We start from the raw sequence: 15,350 nt of genomic DNA on the forward strand, positions 1-15,350 counted from the left end.
TCGGGGTGTGTATGCTCAGGTAAGCTAGGTTCCATACACAATGCCATACACAATCATGATAATTCCCCATGACCACGTGGTTTCAGCATTCTCGTGTGTTTGTTTTTCCGGTCCTTGCATTTCATTTCGCCTTCCGTAGGCTCCAGTATTTGGAGAGAGAATGTTTTGTTTTTTTGTCTTGGTAGTGGAACGCGGCACGAAAGGAGAGAAAGAGGAGGGGGGGAAGGAAAGAAAAAAGGGATGGGAATAGAACGTCAACACAATAAATAAGACATGATACAAGATATGTATTTATGTGTGAACGAATCTGTTGATATATTTATATATATGCGATACAATCTACCCAGTACCCAGTAAGGAGAAAAGGATCGACAGATTGAAAATCCGGGGAAAGGAAGCTATTCTATTACTCGTAGTACATGATCTCTTCTCTAGCTGCTCACGTGCCACCAATTACAATGCAGCTCCCGGTCACTAGGGAGCGACGCTCATAGGTTCTCAGCTGCGATGCCACACAGATCGCCAAGATAGCCTCGACCTCGAATTCGACCTTGACCTTGACCGTGATCTTGACCTTGACCTCGACGGGAGACATGAGGCATGAGACATGAGACATGAGACTACAGCGAGATGGCGTTTGGATATTCTGACCTGCAGCTGTAGTCTTTGTTGACATCGACGCATGGCATGAATTTCCATCATCACGTTACCTCCCTCTCTAGACAACTTCTCACCCAGCACGTGAATTCTTCCTCGATTTCTCGATTGAATTGCCATCTACATTTGCTCATGGACGCGCACATGAATCATATCGATGCATTCATGAGGTGTGTACATGTTACAATGTTCTCGTCCACCAAAACCAACGCAAACCCAACCCAACCCACATTTTCCTTTTCCTTTTCCTTCTCCCTTTCCTTTTCCGCCCTCCACATGCATCGTCAGCCAATACCCGCCAATGTCCGCCCTCCACCTTTGCCGCATCGCTGGTGTCTTTGACATAATGGGTATTACATAAGCACTCTCCGCCAATCACCTCTCCGCTGTTCATTCCAGGCAACAATATTTGGGACGGCGAAGAGCTGTAGGCATCCGAATTCAATCAAATTCGCTCTCAGTTATCTACATGATTCATCAACCAGAACCTTGGGTTGGGGAATTGATGAAGTTACGGGGTGACCGAAGTACCTTGGTATCCTTTGCACCTTATCATCCAAGCTGCTCCGTTGGTTTTATCTGCACGCTGGCCTGTTTTCCTTCTTTTTGCTTCATATACACACACGATCACATCATCTCATACAATAATACGGTTTGCTTCTATTGCTGCTTCTCTCATCGTATTCCTGTGTTAATTCACATCTCATAATCGAGGGGTTGCGTGTTGGTACTCCACTTTCCATCGCTGTTTATCCATTACCCGCCGCCGTCTGATGATCTGAACAACTCAAAAAACCCACAGTCAACATCACATCTACAACCACCACCGCAACCACACCGACAACTCTGATCATACCCACGACACCAAGCCATCCATTCTAGACACTACATACCACAACACTCATTCGAAGCACCACACAATACCACACCCCTTCCATCCATCATGGATCAATACTTTACAAATCCAATGCCTCTTCAGAGGAGGCTAACCAAAATCTATACCGATACCAAAAACATCTATGATTTCATCAAAGAGCCCGTCAGAAATGTCGAAGATCACGAACTTCAATTACTACATCGAAAATTACGTATTCAACAAAGCCGTTTGGTCTCGTGGGGTTTGGAATGGTCGGATCCTTCACAGTCACCTGATATCGATGAATCGGTATCAAAGGCTGGTTTGTCTGAAATTGTCGGAAATGTGATGTCAACGATCAAGGAAATCTTGGCCGAAGCCGAACCATTATGGCAATCTTCCAAAAGGTCAACAGACGAGAGACCATCGGAAAAATCGGAAAAGAGTGCTTTGATTCAATGGGACAAAACGAGGTTTGAGGATTTGATTCGAGATTTAACCATGTCCATTGATACTTTATATGATTTATCAAAAACACGTCAGACAGCAAGGACGGGTCTGCAAACCTCGGAAGCTTCAAGCTCCAAAGACAAATCTTCAGGATTCGAAGAACGACAATTTGAATCAACGAGAATGTCAGCACCACAACAAATAGACCCAGCAACATTGATCTGGACGGGGAATCAAATCATTGCGACGCGTGGTACGTCACGATCAATATCAAATAACACTTTGAGGCAGATAGTTTTGATGAGAAGGTCGGTCAATTCTTCGGATTTGAGGCAAGCCATTGATCAACCTCCCGATCCAATTCCGGTCTTGGTCGAATATGCCCCTTATGATCCTATTTATTCGGTTACTGGAATCACTCCATCGATGACTCGATTCGAAAAACTCTTTGCGGGGATTTCACAGTCTTATTATTCATCGGATCGATTGCCAGTTGGATTACTGCGTCTCATTGGATATTATGAAGATGCAGAGCATTCGAGATTTTGTTTATTATTCTCTTTACCCACAAATTTTGGGCCGATGGACATTCAAAGCCCAACTTTACAGATGCCTATAATAAGTTCCTTGTCTGAGCTTTTGATAAGTCCTGCATTCGAACCCAACCTAGAGGTCAAGTACAGATTGGCCTACAACATAGCCAATGCTGTGTTTGATCTACACTCGAAAGGCATTGTTCATGGCAACCTACTTCCTTCCAATGTTCTCTTCATTGAACACCCTACTCCACCACGTGCTTTTGATTTGACACAGATTAATATGCGACAATCGTATCTAGGCTCCTTTGATTTGTTTTCGGACACGGCTACGGATTCCGGTCCAAGTTTTGACTCGGTCAGTATGTTGTATAAGCATCCTCTGGATCCGAGAAGTACCAAATATACCAATCTATCTCAAGAGAGCAAGTCCTTGGATTTATACAGTCTCGCGATGATCCTTATTGAAATTGGTCTATGGGGCTCTTTATCCGAATTATTTCCAAGGGCGTCTCAAGTCCCTTCAAATCCTACTGAGGTTCTCAAACGCCTCGCATCTAGGTGTGGAAACATCTATGTCAAAGCAGTGAAAGCATGTTTGAGTGCTCCTGAAGGAGAACTTTCACGAAAAGCAAGACCAGATGTTATGCATCAAAAAGTCTTTTGGCGTGTGTCGAAAGCACTCAATACTTGTTGTTCACTTGACGATGTTTCAGATGATGATAGTGAAAGAAGTGACGAGCCATCACTTGTACCTACACCTGTGAAGATTGAAGCCCCATCTTCATCTATCAAGGGATATCGTGAACGACGAGATGCAAAGATTGATATTACTGCTCCTCAGGAACCAGAAATCAATTGGGGCGAGAAACCGATTCGTGAAAAATCCCCTCAAAAAGCTACTGTTGAGTGGCCAGAAAAGAAATCTTCTGGTGAGTTGATACCCTTTCAAATACCCTCTCATAAAATTTGTCATCTAACTTCTCTCGTCTCAGCCATTGAACCAATAAAGTCAAAACCCAAGCTCAAGACATTCCCCGCTATTCGGATTAGTCAGGAGCATATCAATTTGTGGCATACCAATATCATGCCACATGTCAACCACGTTCTTCGAAGTTTTTATAAGAAATATCCCGAATCGGTCGAAATTTCTCTCGAATCAGTTGGTGAATCATCTACGAAAACGAAACCTACCATCCTCGTCATATGTACAAGTGTCAACAAGGTTCGGAGTATACTGAAGAAGAGTCTTGTTTATGACAAAGCTACATATGGCTTGAAAGTTTGTCGTGGAAAGGTTGTGAGGGCGAGAAGTGGCGGTGTAAAGCGAAGTATGGCACACGGCGATGAACTTGAAGCGAAGAATACAGAACATCAAGAGCGTCCAAAGAATGGTGCTAGTATGGGGGCATTTATCAATGATCATCATCTTCCACCTGTGTCCTTCGGAGGTCTCGTTACAGTCGATAACAAACCTTATGGAATGTCTGTTCATCATATGTTGGATGATCCTTCTGATAACGAAGATGAAGAACAAGTTCAGCCATCAAAACCAATTCTTCGCTCTTCAGCTCGTCCTCAAGCCCTTCCTCAATACCTCGAAATGCCAGATTTAACACACTCGGATACATCCTACTACTCGAGTGGTGATGAAGAATACAATTATAGTTTTACAGATTACTCATCTTCTGGTTCATCATTTGATTCCGATTCATCCCCTTATGCATCAGAAGATGAAGATGATTCCGATGGCGAATTTCCTACTCTCGAACCAGGAGATATCCCTCCTATCCCTGTCTCTTCTTCAAACGTTCACAATTATCCAATCACCCAACCAGCTATCGATGACATCGATCCAGATTTTTACCCTGATCCCGAAACTAGAGATGAGGATCATTTAGATTCATGTTTATTGGGTAGTGTCTATACGAGTTCTGGAATCCGTCGATTAGCTCATGAAAACATCACTCATGAAATTGATTGGTGCCTTTTCAAATTTGAAGAACATCGTCTACCAGATTTTTCTTCCTCAATGTCCCTAAAAGCACAACCGACAGGCGTTGTGCCTTTAACGGATCTTCCAGATCTACCAGTGAAATGTACAGCTAGAACAAGTGGTACACAAACCGGACGAATACTTCCTTCAATGTCTATTCTCAAAATTTTCGGTCGAAAAACTCCATCTATGAGTTGGCAAGTCGCGGGTAAAATCGGGGTTCCAGGTGATAGTGGAGCTTGGGTTTTAGAACGAGGAGATGATATCAGTACAGGACCAGGAAATAATAGTGGAAGAATTGCTGGTAGTGTATTAGCATGGAGTCAACGGAGAAACGTCGGATATATTTGTCCCATGTGGATTAGTATTTTGGATATGGCAAATTCGTTGAAGTGTGACAATATTGGATTGCCAGGTATTGAAATACCTATTTGGAGTAAGGTGTCTACAAGAAAGGGAAGAGATACTGTCTCGCCTGTTCTTAGAAAAGCCTTTAGTTTTACGAGTGACAGGAATATTGGTGGATGGGATAGCGAAGACGAAACACATAACTTGAGAGACAATCAACCTCAGAGTGGAACTTATCCGGTGGTTATCGATGATGATCTTGCGGATGATGAAGATGAATTATCGGGTGTTTTAGGAAATTTAAAACACGTGGGATCTGATCATGAGTTTGAATATGCAGATCATGGTGAGTATGATGATGATGATGAATCTTATGATGAGGAAGAAGAGAGGGAATATTGGAGTCGATTTAAAGCCGCAAGTGTTAGTCCGGAACGTGTAAAGGGAAAGGGTACAGATGATGAGCATCAATATCGACATGAGCTTCCGGGTGATGAACATCAATATCGAAATGAGTTTGCGAATGATGAACATCAATATCGACATGAATTTGCAAATAATGAGCATCAGTATCAAAATGAGTTTGCAATTAATGAGCATCAATATCGAAATGAGTTTGCAAATGAATATGATCCGAATCATCAAGGAATTGAATATCAGCATTCACTTGAGAAAGAAGTTTTGATCTCAAGCGAAGAAGAACCAGAACTTTTGGCTACACTTGGTCAACCTTCTCGAAGAGGAAGAGGATTCGGAGTAAGAACTTTTAGTGGCGATAAGAGTTTGGAAATCGATATGATGGTGGGAGGACTCAAAGGTTTGAGTATTGAGGGAAATACAATGCCTGGGAAGAATACAGTTTTCAGTATGGATGGAAGTGCAATTGGAGATTTCACGGTTGGCGGAGCGGGAGAATTTGATGTGGGAGGAAGTGGACAAAGGAGAGAAACGAGGAGTCGAGGAAGTGGGAGTGCGCATTCGGGAACTGGAAGTTTGGGAAGTTTAAATGGGATGGTTCAGGGAGAGGGGAATAGGCAAAGGGTTAGGGTTAGGGGTTAGGTGTTAGGATTTAGGATTTAGGAGTTGGGTTTGGAGTATTATTATCACGATTGTGTTTGAGTGGGGATTGGGATTGGGATTGGATTGGGATTGAAATAGGTATGGGAATCAAAATTGGGATTAAAATTTATGAGTGTACGTGCATGCATTGGGGAATTATATCGGTATACCATGGCATGGATATTCGAGTGGGGTTTCTGGAATTTCTAATGGGATTGTTTAGAATCTATGAGGGGGAAAAGAAATGTAATGGAATTTCTTGTATATATTTTCGAGTATTAAAATATTACCTCTCATGGAAACCCTACATGGGATTGAGGAATTAAATTTGAATGAATTATTGCTCCGCTTCTACGTAGCTGATAAGTAAGATACTATCAAATATATATTATTCACAACGTCATTTACCTTTCAACTCTCAAAAAAAAATATAAGTAAATAAAAAGACGGGAAACTCTATATGCACATACATATTTATATATCATATTGATATGTAAATCAGTATAATAAATTATATTTGTATGTATGTATATATCTTTTTCTATCGATATATATAAATCTCACCTTTCTTTCTTTCTCTCTCTTCCAAAAATACCCAAAAAAAACTAGAATCTAAAAACCAAAATTAAAATCAGGAAAAAAATTGTGTCTGAAGGGAATTGAGCCCAACGGGGGGGTCGAACCCCCAACCTTGTGATTTCTGAAGAACTCATAGATATGGAATCATAAGAGTCACACGCTCTACCGATTGAGCTAGCCGGGCTGGCTGTCTATCTTTTTATATGATGGATGTTCTGGGGGGGCTTGAGGAGGATTATATTGTAGGGATGGGAGGGGAGGGGATGGGATGGATTGAGGAGGAGGAGAGGAGGACAGGAGAAATTTTGAGAAAAAATTTTGAGAAAAAATTAAAAAAAAAATTGGGGTGGGGGTGAGTGGGGGTTTTGAGAGAGAGGATCAGTTTGGTGGGGGGTGGGGGGTGAGTGGGTTGGTGGAGTATGATGATGATTTATTAGTCTAGATAGTTATTAGATAACGTTAACTATTAGATCGATAGATTCTTATTATTGGTATAACGACCAATTGGACGTGCGTCATAATCATACATACCTATCGTTACGCATTACTTCGTACCGTGGAAGTGCATTTGGTGTTTAATTAAGTTAGCTGGTGGGTAAGGTTAGTAGGTACCGGTCGTCGAAAGCTAGGTATGAAGTTAACTTTCTCCCCTTCCTTCGCGTTCGTCCGTGGGGAAAGTCACGTTTATGAGCTAGGTACAATGTATTATATACGTGAGCGTCGACGTCGACGTCGCGGACTTCGTCTCATCTCATCTTATCTCATCTTATCTCGATATCAGGGTAGGAAATTAGAGGTGCCTGGGATTGAGTATTACTTAATTGTATTGTATTGTATTGTATTGTATTGTATTGTATTGTATTGTATTGTATTGTATTGTATTGTATTGTATTGTATTGTACTGTATGTACTATTTTGTGAATTGATTCGAGATGGTCAGTCGATTTTGGGAAAATGTTATAGGGTTTGAGATATTGAGAGGAAAAGTTGAAGAATTGCATCGTCGGAACCTCGATTTCGGAAGATTTCTGTACTTCTCTCTCTGTCGAATTCTGGGGTGGGGATAATGTCGATATGGATGAACTAGTATCTATGATTGATCCATCTAGATTCCAAAGACTCGGTCAAGTGAATTTGGTAGCTTACATCCTCTCCCGGATGGTACCCCTCGCTTGTGGTCTACAAATTCATTATGCAGCTCCGCCACGAAGATAGCCAGCCAGGTTACTCTCCTTGTCCTAACATCGTGCAGCATGTGCATCTACATTTAGAGTTGAATGCGTTCTGACTGTAGAAATACGTACCTCGTCTGTCTCATTTCGTTAATCCCTACATACAATCTGTTATCTTCCATTCAGCCGCCTGCTGTAGATGTTTCTTGCAAGTAAACGCCATCCCGAGTAGGGATGGGCTGACTCGACTTCACATGGGATTTGGGCGGCTGGTCTATGATGAGAAATCAGATCTGTATGCAGGTTTGTATTATAGATGTGGCTGCATATCAATACCACCTTCCTAATAGTCAGATGGGTAGCATTGATTCACCGGGTGTGCACGGCAAAAATTACAGGCATAATCATTTATATAGATTCTGGTGAGTACACCGCTCAATTGGAAGTGCTTCATAGTCACATGCGGCTGAAATGTATTTGGTGTTCAGCTGGTTGTAGAAAGCTATGAAATTATCGTTCGTTCGTCGGTGCGGAAATTTATGAGCTAAAATATGGTAAATCACACGTGATCGTCGCGAACCTCATCTCTCTTGTTCACCTAGGAAGGAAGCGGCCACCTATTGTGTATTGTTGTTATTGATACAATGATTCAGAAAATAGATACTCGCTTCGAAGAGCATTGTGAGAGTTGAACCTCGTAACTTTAATTGCTGGTATGGGACTCTAGGAGCGTCTGGTGACCTGTTCTCGGCACCGACGCGTCGACAGTGATGTCTGGTGTATGATGAAAGATCGATCTCTGCCATGGCTTGTACTTCCTGCATATTGTGCGGATAATCTCCTGAGGCTTATATATCTTTCCACAAATTGGTTTGCTTAGATATGGAACAACAAAGTTTGTCCAAATCCTGGATGCGGGGTGGAGAGATATCTCTAAGTTTATTTGGCTCATGGTTGGACCCCAAAATGCCATATTTGAGCTTCATTGTCGCAAATATGGATGATGTGGTGAATTTATGAGATGGGGATGTAAGAATCGGCGTGTTTTGGGTAGAACACAAATATATCTCGACTTCGATGAGAGAGACAAAACACTTGTCGTCAATTTCCAGAATGCGACTCACCAAGATAGGTATGCTCGAAAGTCTCATCGAAAGTCCCGGTCGTCATTGCACTGCTTCCAACAATCAGCCTAGAAGAGATCGTATGAAGTTCATGATCTCAATACAGGAAACGATTAAGAGCTCTATAGTCCATGTTGACTTAATTGTGCTGCAAGTTCAACATCAGGACGATTTTCACAAATTGAGTGGTTTGAGCATGAATACAAAGCAGCAACTGAAATCAACCTTGGAATCATGGCAAATTCTGGTGTTCACAAAATCTCAGTACATCGGGAATTTACCCCTGATTGTACTAGCTCAGATTTTTGAGATAATCTATAGATTGAACAAACCAAACCAATAGTTGGCAACTTAAAGATTATGCAAGTTTGGTCTTCTAGGAATGGGATATGTAATCACGTGTATATTTGAAACCTTGAGCTAGAGCTTGAGCTGTCCTCTTGTAAGAGCTTTAGCTTAACATTTCATTTCCCGCTAAATTATTTTCATATAAAGAAATAAATTTCTCATATTCCTCTCCTCAAACATTTGGTTCATACGATATCGAATCTCTAAAGAAAAGAACCATCATTTACTTCGACATCATTCAAGCCCTTCTCCCTTTAATAAAAGCATCGTTCGTCTCAAGAAAATGGTAAGTTACTCTGAAATATGCTCATACACTACAACATAATTTTAAAACTTAAAAATGCAGTCACCATTATCAAATTCATATCGACCAGCATTCGCGCACTGTTCGGACACAACTCAACGCGTCAATCAAGCTCTTAACTTCTTCGCTCGTCACAATAATTTTACCAAGTTTCCCGAAGGAATGGAATGTATCACAAGCAAAGCTATGAAGGTGACAAACGACCAAGCTGCTGCTGGTGCATGGGCAATGATGTCTGCTCTCCTCTTTATCTTTCTAATGATTATTCTCAATTGCAATTTCAAATACATGAATTGGTCAGGTCCTGATCGTAACTTTGAGCAAGAGGAAGAAGAAAAAACTCCATTTCTTGCACAGGAAGAGAAAAGCATTTAGGGCATACCCGGGGGAAGATCTTCGAGATTAAGATATTTCGGGAGTTTAGGAGTTTAGGAGTTTAGGGTGAATGAAAGATATGCGGGCAAGATATCTTTGGTCCTGTATTCTCATTTACTTCCATAGCTTTATTATTCGAATTAAATTCTTTCGAATATCTATTTTTCTTTTTGGATGAATGCGTGTGTGGTGGTTTCCTCTGTCATTGGGCTTGGCGGATTGACTAGGTAACACTAAGTTATCTAGCGAGCTAACTAGCGAACTAGATAGGGGACTAAAGCAATTGACGTCGACATTTAAGTTGTTCTTTCCTGTGATAACGAGTGACAAATCGTGCAATTTAAACCCAGGGCTGGCAATTGAGGATAGTGTAGTAACCTTTTGTAAACACTGCAAGATATTTCTTTCTGTGAATAGTACTCTCAATCACTCGCTGTCTTTCTTTCCAACACTTTCACACCAACACGACCACAGCCATATACAGTATTTTGAAGAAAATTTTCCAAGGCTAGAAAATAGCGATAGTTTTCTTTCAACATGGTAAGTGTGCTTTCGATTCCGGGTGGTCCAGAAGCAGAATGTCGAAAGGTTCAGACTAGAGTACCATGGAGATATTTCGATTCGATGAACTCATTTTAGTTCCTGAGTTCTTTAATTAACTAACTTGACTTGAATTTCAAATACTAAAAACTTTCTCCGGCAGGAGCCAGTCCAATTTTATCTCAACTATATTTTTCTATCGAGCTCCTCCCTTCTTTTCGATTCCTCTAGCCTCTCAAACTCGACTGCCACTGATGAATGCAAAGAGATTGAGGATATAGTGTGCAATCGGAGACTATACTTAATAGGAATGATGATATTATTCAGCATCAATTTTATTCTCTCTACAATGCGATTATTTTCAAGAATTCACGACAATCGCCAACAAACAGTGAGACGAGATGTTGCAGCGGAAATTCCAGACTTGCGGGAGGAGATTAGATCTAATAAACTTAAGGAAAAGAGTTCTTCTGAATTACACTTAAGGGTTTTTGAGAGGATAACATAAGACGGTACCAAAAAAGAGAGAGAAAGTTTTCTTGGGAGATCTGGTATAAATCGTTTTGTACAGGGACATTAAAATGTGCGAAGATTCATAGCGATTCGTACATGCAAGCAATTCAGAGATAGAAGTACAACAGCAAATTAAATTTTTTATTTTTTTTCACAACTAGATCGAGTGGTGTTTTGACCAAGCTCTTGATATCGTGAATTATAAGTGTTCTGGACCTATGAGATGGTGAAATTATTTTAAGTGTATGTGTAGTCTTCTCGTGACATACTAAAATACTGAAGATCTTTTGACACTCAAGGACTCTGAATCAGTAGTATTGGGTAATTCTGACCGACCTCAGGTTTTATGATTGGAGCCACGTTATATATAGACTCTTTTCTAGTCTAACCTAGAGATCTAGAGCACAGATCTGAAGTAACTTTCCGAAGCTAAAATGAGAAACCTTGAGCTAAGTCTAAGACTGAGACCCAATATTGGACTATCGATATTAAGCTTCGCACAATCTATAATTGGAAAGTGCACATGTTACATATATTCCATTAACCCTCTATACCTCCTTCATCGTTTTGTACTCTTTCAGTATCTAAAATAGTCACCCAACCAATTCTGAACAACACCGTCATCATCATACTTCGAGGTTCTCTTGAAAGTTGACCGTTCAGAATTTTCACACCACGAATAGATTTCACATCAACTTATTCATTAGCAACTACACATACTTTAAGTCATTCGACCGTCATAATGTCACCAGCTTATTACCGAACGTGGCACATTATCAGATCTATTTATACAACCGGTATATATATGCAACCAGACATCCCGTCATCCGAATCAAATAGCACATCGGAAACAGACCATGCAACAGCAGAACCCGATCCAACCAGCCCTTTTGAAAACACAGTTCACACAACCTCAACAATGACCATACTCGCGCTCCTCTTGGTCTTGATTATTGTAATGTGTGTACTCATCTGGTATTGTTATACTAAGAAATGGGCCGCGGTGCACAAAGGACATAAGAAAGCTAAGGAAGTGAAGAAAAGCATGCAAGCAAAAGAAGAGGCAGACTTGGAGGGAGCAAAGGAAGAATTGAGAACGAGTACTTCTAAAAGCAAAGATGCTTCAGTCATATGTATCAGTGTCTCAATTGTCAGCTCTTGATACCTCAGCTTAAGCGTTGAAGTTTTTGATTTTCAAATGTACGGATATCGAAAGACATTAGCGGCTGATCCTCTTGTACAAAATATGTAATCGCGTAATGACAAACAAATGAACAATCGACTCAAACTCGACTTGTCGAAGTACTATGTAGTGATCTTCATATTAGTGTAGAAGAACTAAGGTCAGTTGCAAGGTGTTCATTACAAATAGTTGCTTGAAGTGTCATTGAACCAAGGTCGAGGTGGTTGAAAATGAATGGCGCTGATCTAGCGTCATTCTTGCCCACAAACATATATATTTCTTCAATAATTCTGATACTTAATTTTTCACACATACTTCGCATCATTTTTGAACAAATATCATAATTATCAAATTTTAAATCGAGAACGAAAGGCATCGCAATAGAACTCACAAGAAGTGATTTATTGACTTACATCTGACCTTCGCTCTTTCCTCCACAATTTATTAAAACTAATAACGTAGGATCTGAAGGGTTAAGTGATAACGATTAATCCAATTTTTCTTTCCGATAAACTCATATCTCCTGTCTCCATTGGTATGTTGTTCCAATAATCCTCGAATTCCTTAATTTACTGATCTATGGAAGATAAACTTGATAAACAAGTCTATCTTGATCAGCTCGCTACCGAATCAACAATGCCACAAAATCCGGATCGTAATGCTTATTACAATGAAGGAGAATCAAGCAAGAGTATCGAGAGAGATAACTCTGATGGTTCCCTGCGCTGTCCAGTTTTCGTACAGGATACCGATGAGGTGGTGGATGAGGATGGAAATGTGTACCTCTGCTGGGTTGACGAAAAAGCATGGGAGGAAGAACAGAAAGCTCGTCAAATTGCTGTTTTAGCCTCTCGTTATGCCTCGTTATCAGAAGCTCTCGCCGAGTCTTCTAATATCACTCCAGCAGTAGAGAATTCATCGACTGCCATGCCAATTGCGATAACGACCGCCAATATGTCTTCAGTTCCATCAGCTGCCGCGGAAACATTTTCGAACACTCCTATCGCCGACGAGAGTGACGTTCATTCCAAACCCGAGGATAATGAGGGAGCTCTAAACACCGACACAGTGGAGGCTACTCCTAGTATTTCCCCAAACAATACATCCATCAGTACTTTCTATCAGCGGATACTCAGAATCCAGCGCGAGGGACAGTGGTCTGTTGAGGGATTGGCTGATCCTGTGTGGGACTTAGTCGGTAAAATACTATTCACTACTGGCCTTTTCATGTGGTGGATATTCCCAGAAAAATTAAGAGATAAATTAGAAGCTCGTTATGCAGATTATCTCGCTTCTGGAACCGAAATTTCGAGCACGGTCACTGAGCAGAAGACTCGTTTAGAAGAGGATGAGAATGTAAATCTGTTAGGGAATGATGCGGCTGTTCCCAATCAAGGAGATGGTACGAATAATCTGGAAGATTCAAATTATTGGGAATCTTTGGGAGACCTGGACCTTCTGAACCATGTGGGCGATTACACAATCGAGGCCGAAGAAGAGGCTGACTATAGCGGCGGCAAAAGACAATTAGCTTACCTCGAAGACGCCCAGGGAAAGGTACTTCAGGTTCTCTTTGCAGTGGCAGATATTTGTGATCAGGACCTAAATTCTATTAGCGATGAATACATGGATCGTCTAAAGGAGAAAGTAGTACGAGATGCAAGAGCAAATCAGATTTTTCTGCAGACGCCGATTATCCTGCGGGAATGGAAGGACGATGATGCTTATGACGAGAATGGTCACCGTATCTTCCCTGATGTTTTGCCTGGAGATGATGACGGAGAAAATGCAGAAGAAGACAAAGACGACGATAATGGAGGTTCTGATGGGGATGATGATGATGATGATGATGATGGAGAAGAAGACGAGGAAGAAGAATACGAGGAGGAAGAAGAAGACGACGAAGACGAAGAAGACGAAGAAGACGACTGGGGACAACTATGGGACCTACCATGGAGAGAGAACAGAGAGTTGAGAAATGTAGTGGAAATCGATATTCCGGATCTGTGGGAGGAACTTTTTGAATTCGCTGAAAAGTGTCCGCGGGATCTACGTATTTCGAAATATTCGCAGAGACGATATCGTAGGAGATCCGGGGATTTTCGTCTTTTGCTGTATAGAGGCTAGAAGATTTTGTGTGCGGCAAATTACTCTCGTGCCGCTGAAAAGTTAATCGACTACTCTTGTTCCCTATAGAATGTATTGTAGAATCTATCATAGAATCTAAGGGGCGTGAGAGTAAACCGTCTTCCAATTCATTCCAGGGCTTGAGAGTAATTTGCCGTTTGCGTTATTATCTACTGCGCATCGATTCACATCTTATAATTACTACTACCTACTATCTACAGATTTCCAATCCAAGACTTAGGGCAGGATAGAATAATCAAATCATCAGAAGATAGAACGAATAGAATGAGATAGAATAGACCAAGATGATACATGGTAGGATAATAGTGAAAGAACACTCAATTTCTATTCCATCTTCTACAGCACTTAAGTAAAATCATCAAATTACAAATTATGTCCAACGATTCTTCCTTTCTCATAAAAATAAAACTACATCCCATCATCATGAATGATCATCCACGTTACAAACACCCAGATACTCAGAGAATAGAATGAGCATGTGATCAGAAGAGCAAGAGAACGGGATAAAGAAAGGATAGATAGGATAAATGTCCCGAACACAAAATCCCATCGGCTAAAGAATATAGGAGAGGAGAAAGATAAGAAAGAAGTAAGCTGAAAATCTTTTACACGCTGATGCACGCTAGCTTCTCCCTTTCAATTTCAAGACTGGTGTCAATCTGCATTAGCACCAGTATCAATCACAATTGTATCACCATACCATCCCGGATTCCCATACAATTTTAAGACTCCATATACCTTTTTACCCATCTCAACTCCGAAAAATATGCACTCAATTGCTAATCCCCAAAACTTCATTTGTGGAAGAATCAATTTCGCGAAAATGAGTTATATCTAGCTTATAATACTGTTCTGCATATTGATTTTGACACAATTGTCAAACAGACAAAACCTACTGCTATTTTCCAAGCCCCTAATACAATCTCCATGATGCGACAACCTTCACATGTGTTTCAGCCGGCCAAAGTTGTGATACCTCTCCACAGGTTGTGAGAGGGCCCCGCTAAAATTTGCCCTCGTGCTCATCTAACGTATCAGGGATGTCTAGAATCCTTGGAAAGTTTATTTAATAGGATACCGCTTTGCTCGCGTTCAAACGATAAATATTGCAGAGCTACGAGAGAGGCATTGGATTGCCATCACGAACTTGGATCAACACAAA

At 41.0% G+C, this 15,350-nt stretch overlaps 5 protein-coding genes across 5 annotated transcripts; all 5 read left to right on the forward strand.

Moving 5' to 3' along the window:
- Positions 1-493: 493 nt before the first annotated feature.
- BCIN_07g03840 (hypothetical protein) lies at positions 494-6,299 on the forward strand. The gene is made up of 2 exons (XM_024694026.1): positions 494-3,431; positions 3,495-6,299. The coding sequence occupies exons 1-2, from the start codon at positions 1,601-1,603 to the stop codon at positions 5,900-5,902; spliced, it is 4,239 nt and encodes a 1,412-aa protein (XP_024549815.1). The 5' UTR covers positions 494-1,600; the 3' UTR covers positions 5,903-6,299.
- Positions 6,300-9,271: 2,972 nt separating this feature from the next.
- On the forward strand, positions 9,272-9,892 carry BCIN_07g03850 (hypothetical protein). Its single transcript, XM_024694027.1, has 2 exons — positions 9,272-9,411; positions 9,472-9,892. The coding sequence occupies exons 1-2, from the start codon at positions 9,409-9,411 to the stop codon at positions 9,802-9,804; spliced, it is 336 nt and encodes a 111-aa protein (XP_024549816.1). The 5' UTR covers positions 9,272-9,408; the 3' UTR covers positions 9,805-9,892.
- Positions 9,893-10,200: 308 nt separating this feature from the next.
- BCIN_07g03860 (hypothetical protein) lies at positions 10,201-10,987 on the forward strand. The gene is made up of 2 exons (XM_024694028.1): positions 10,201-10,344; positions 10,508-10,987. The coding sequence occupies exons 1-2, from the start codon at positions 10,342-10,344 to the stop codon at positions 10,850-10,852; spliced, it is 348 nt and encodes a 115-aa protein (XP_024549817.1). The 5' UTR covers positions 10,201-10,341; the 3' UTR covers positions 10,853-10,987.
- A 462-nt stretch (positions 10,988-11,449) lies between these two features.
- Positions 11,450-12,143, forward strand: BCIN_07g03870 (hypothetical protein). Its single transcript, XM_001546938.2, has one exon. The coding sequence runs from the start codon at positions 11,600-11,602 to the stop codon at positions 12,017-12,019; it is 420 nt and encodes a 139-aa protein (XP_001546988.1). The 5' UTR covers positions 11,450-11,599; the 3' UTR covers positions 12,020-12,143.
- Positions 12,144-12,369: 226 nt separating this feature from the next.
- On the forward strand, positions 12,370-14,347 carry BCIN_07g03880 (hypothetical protein). The gene is made up of 2 exons (XM_024694029.1): positions 12,370-12,575; positions 12,627-14,347. Exon 2 carries the CDS (start codon positions 12,677-12,679, stop codon positions 14,165-14,167), a length of 1,491 nt encoding a protein of 496 aa, XP_024549818.1. The 5' UTR covers positions 12,370-12,575; positions 12,627-12,676; the 3' UTR covers positions 14,168-14,347.
- The last annotated feature ends 1,003 nt before the right edge of the window (positions 14,348-15,350 follow it).

The sequence above is a fragment of the Botrytis cinerea genome, chromosome 7, assembly GCF_000143535.2.
Source record: "Botrytis cinerea B05.10 chromosome 7, complete sequence".
Classification (NCBI taxonomy): domain Eukaryota; kingdom Fungi; phylum Ascomycota; class Leotiomycetes; order Helotiales; family Sclerotiniaceae; genus Botrytis; species Botrytis cinerea.

Coding starts and splice junctions, on each gene's coding strand:
- BCIN_07g03870 (XM_001546938.2), top strand. CDS start 11,600: ATGTCACCAGCTTATTACCGAACGTGGCACATTATCAGATCTATTTAT.
- BCIN_07g03880 (XM_024694029.1), top strand. CDS start 12,677: ATGCCACAAAATCCGGATCGTAATGCTTATTACAATGAAGGAGAATCA.
- BCIN_07g03840 (XM_024694026.1), top strand. CDS start 1,601: ATGGATCAATACTTTACAAATCCAATGCCTCTTCAGAGGAGGCTAACC. Junction 3,432..3,494: donor GCCAGAAAAGAAATCTTCTG/GTGAGTTGATAC, acceptor CTCTCGTCTCAG/CCATTGAACCAATAAAGTCA.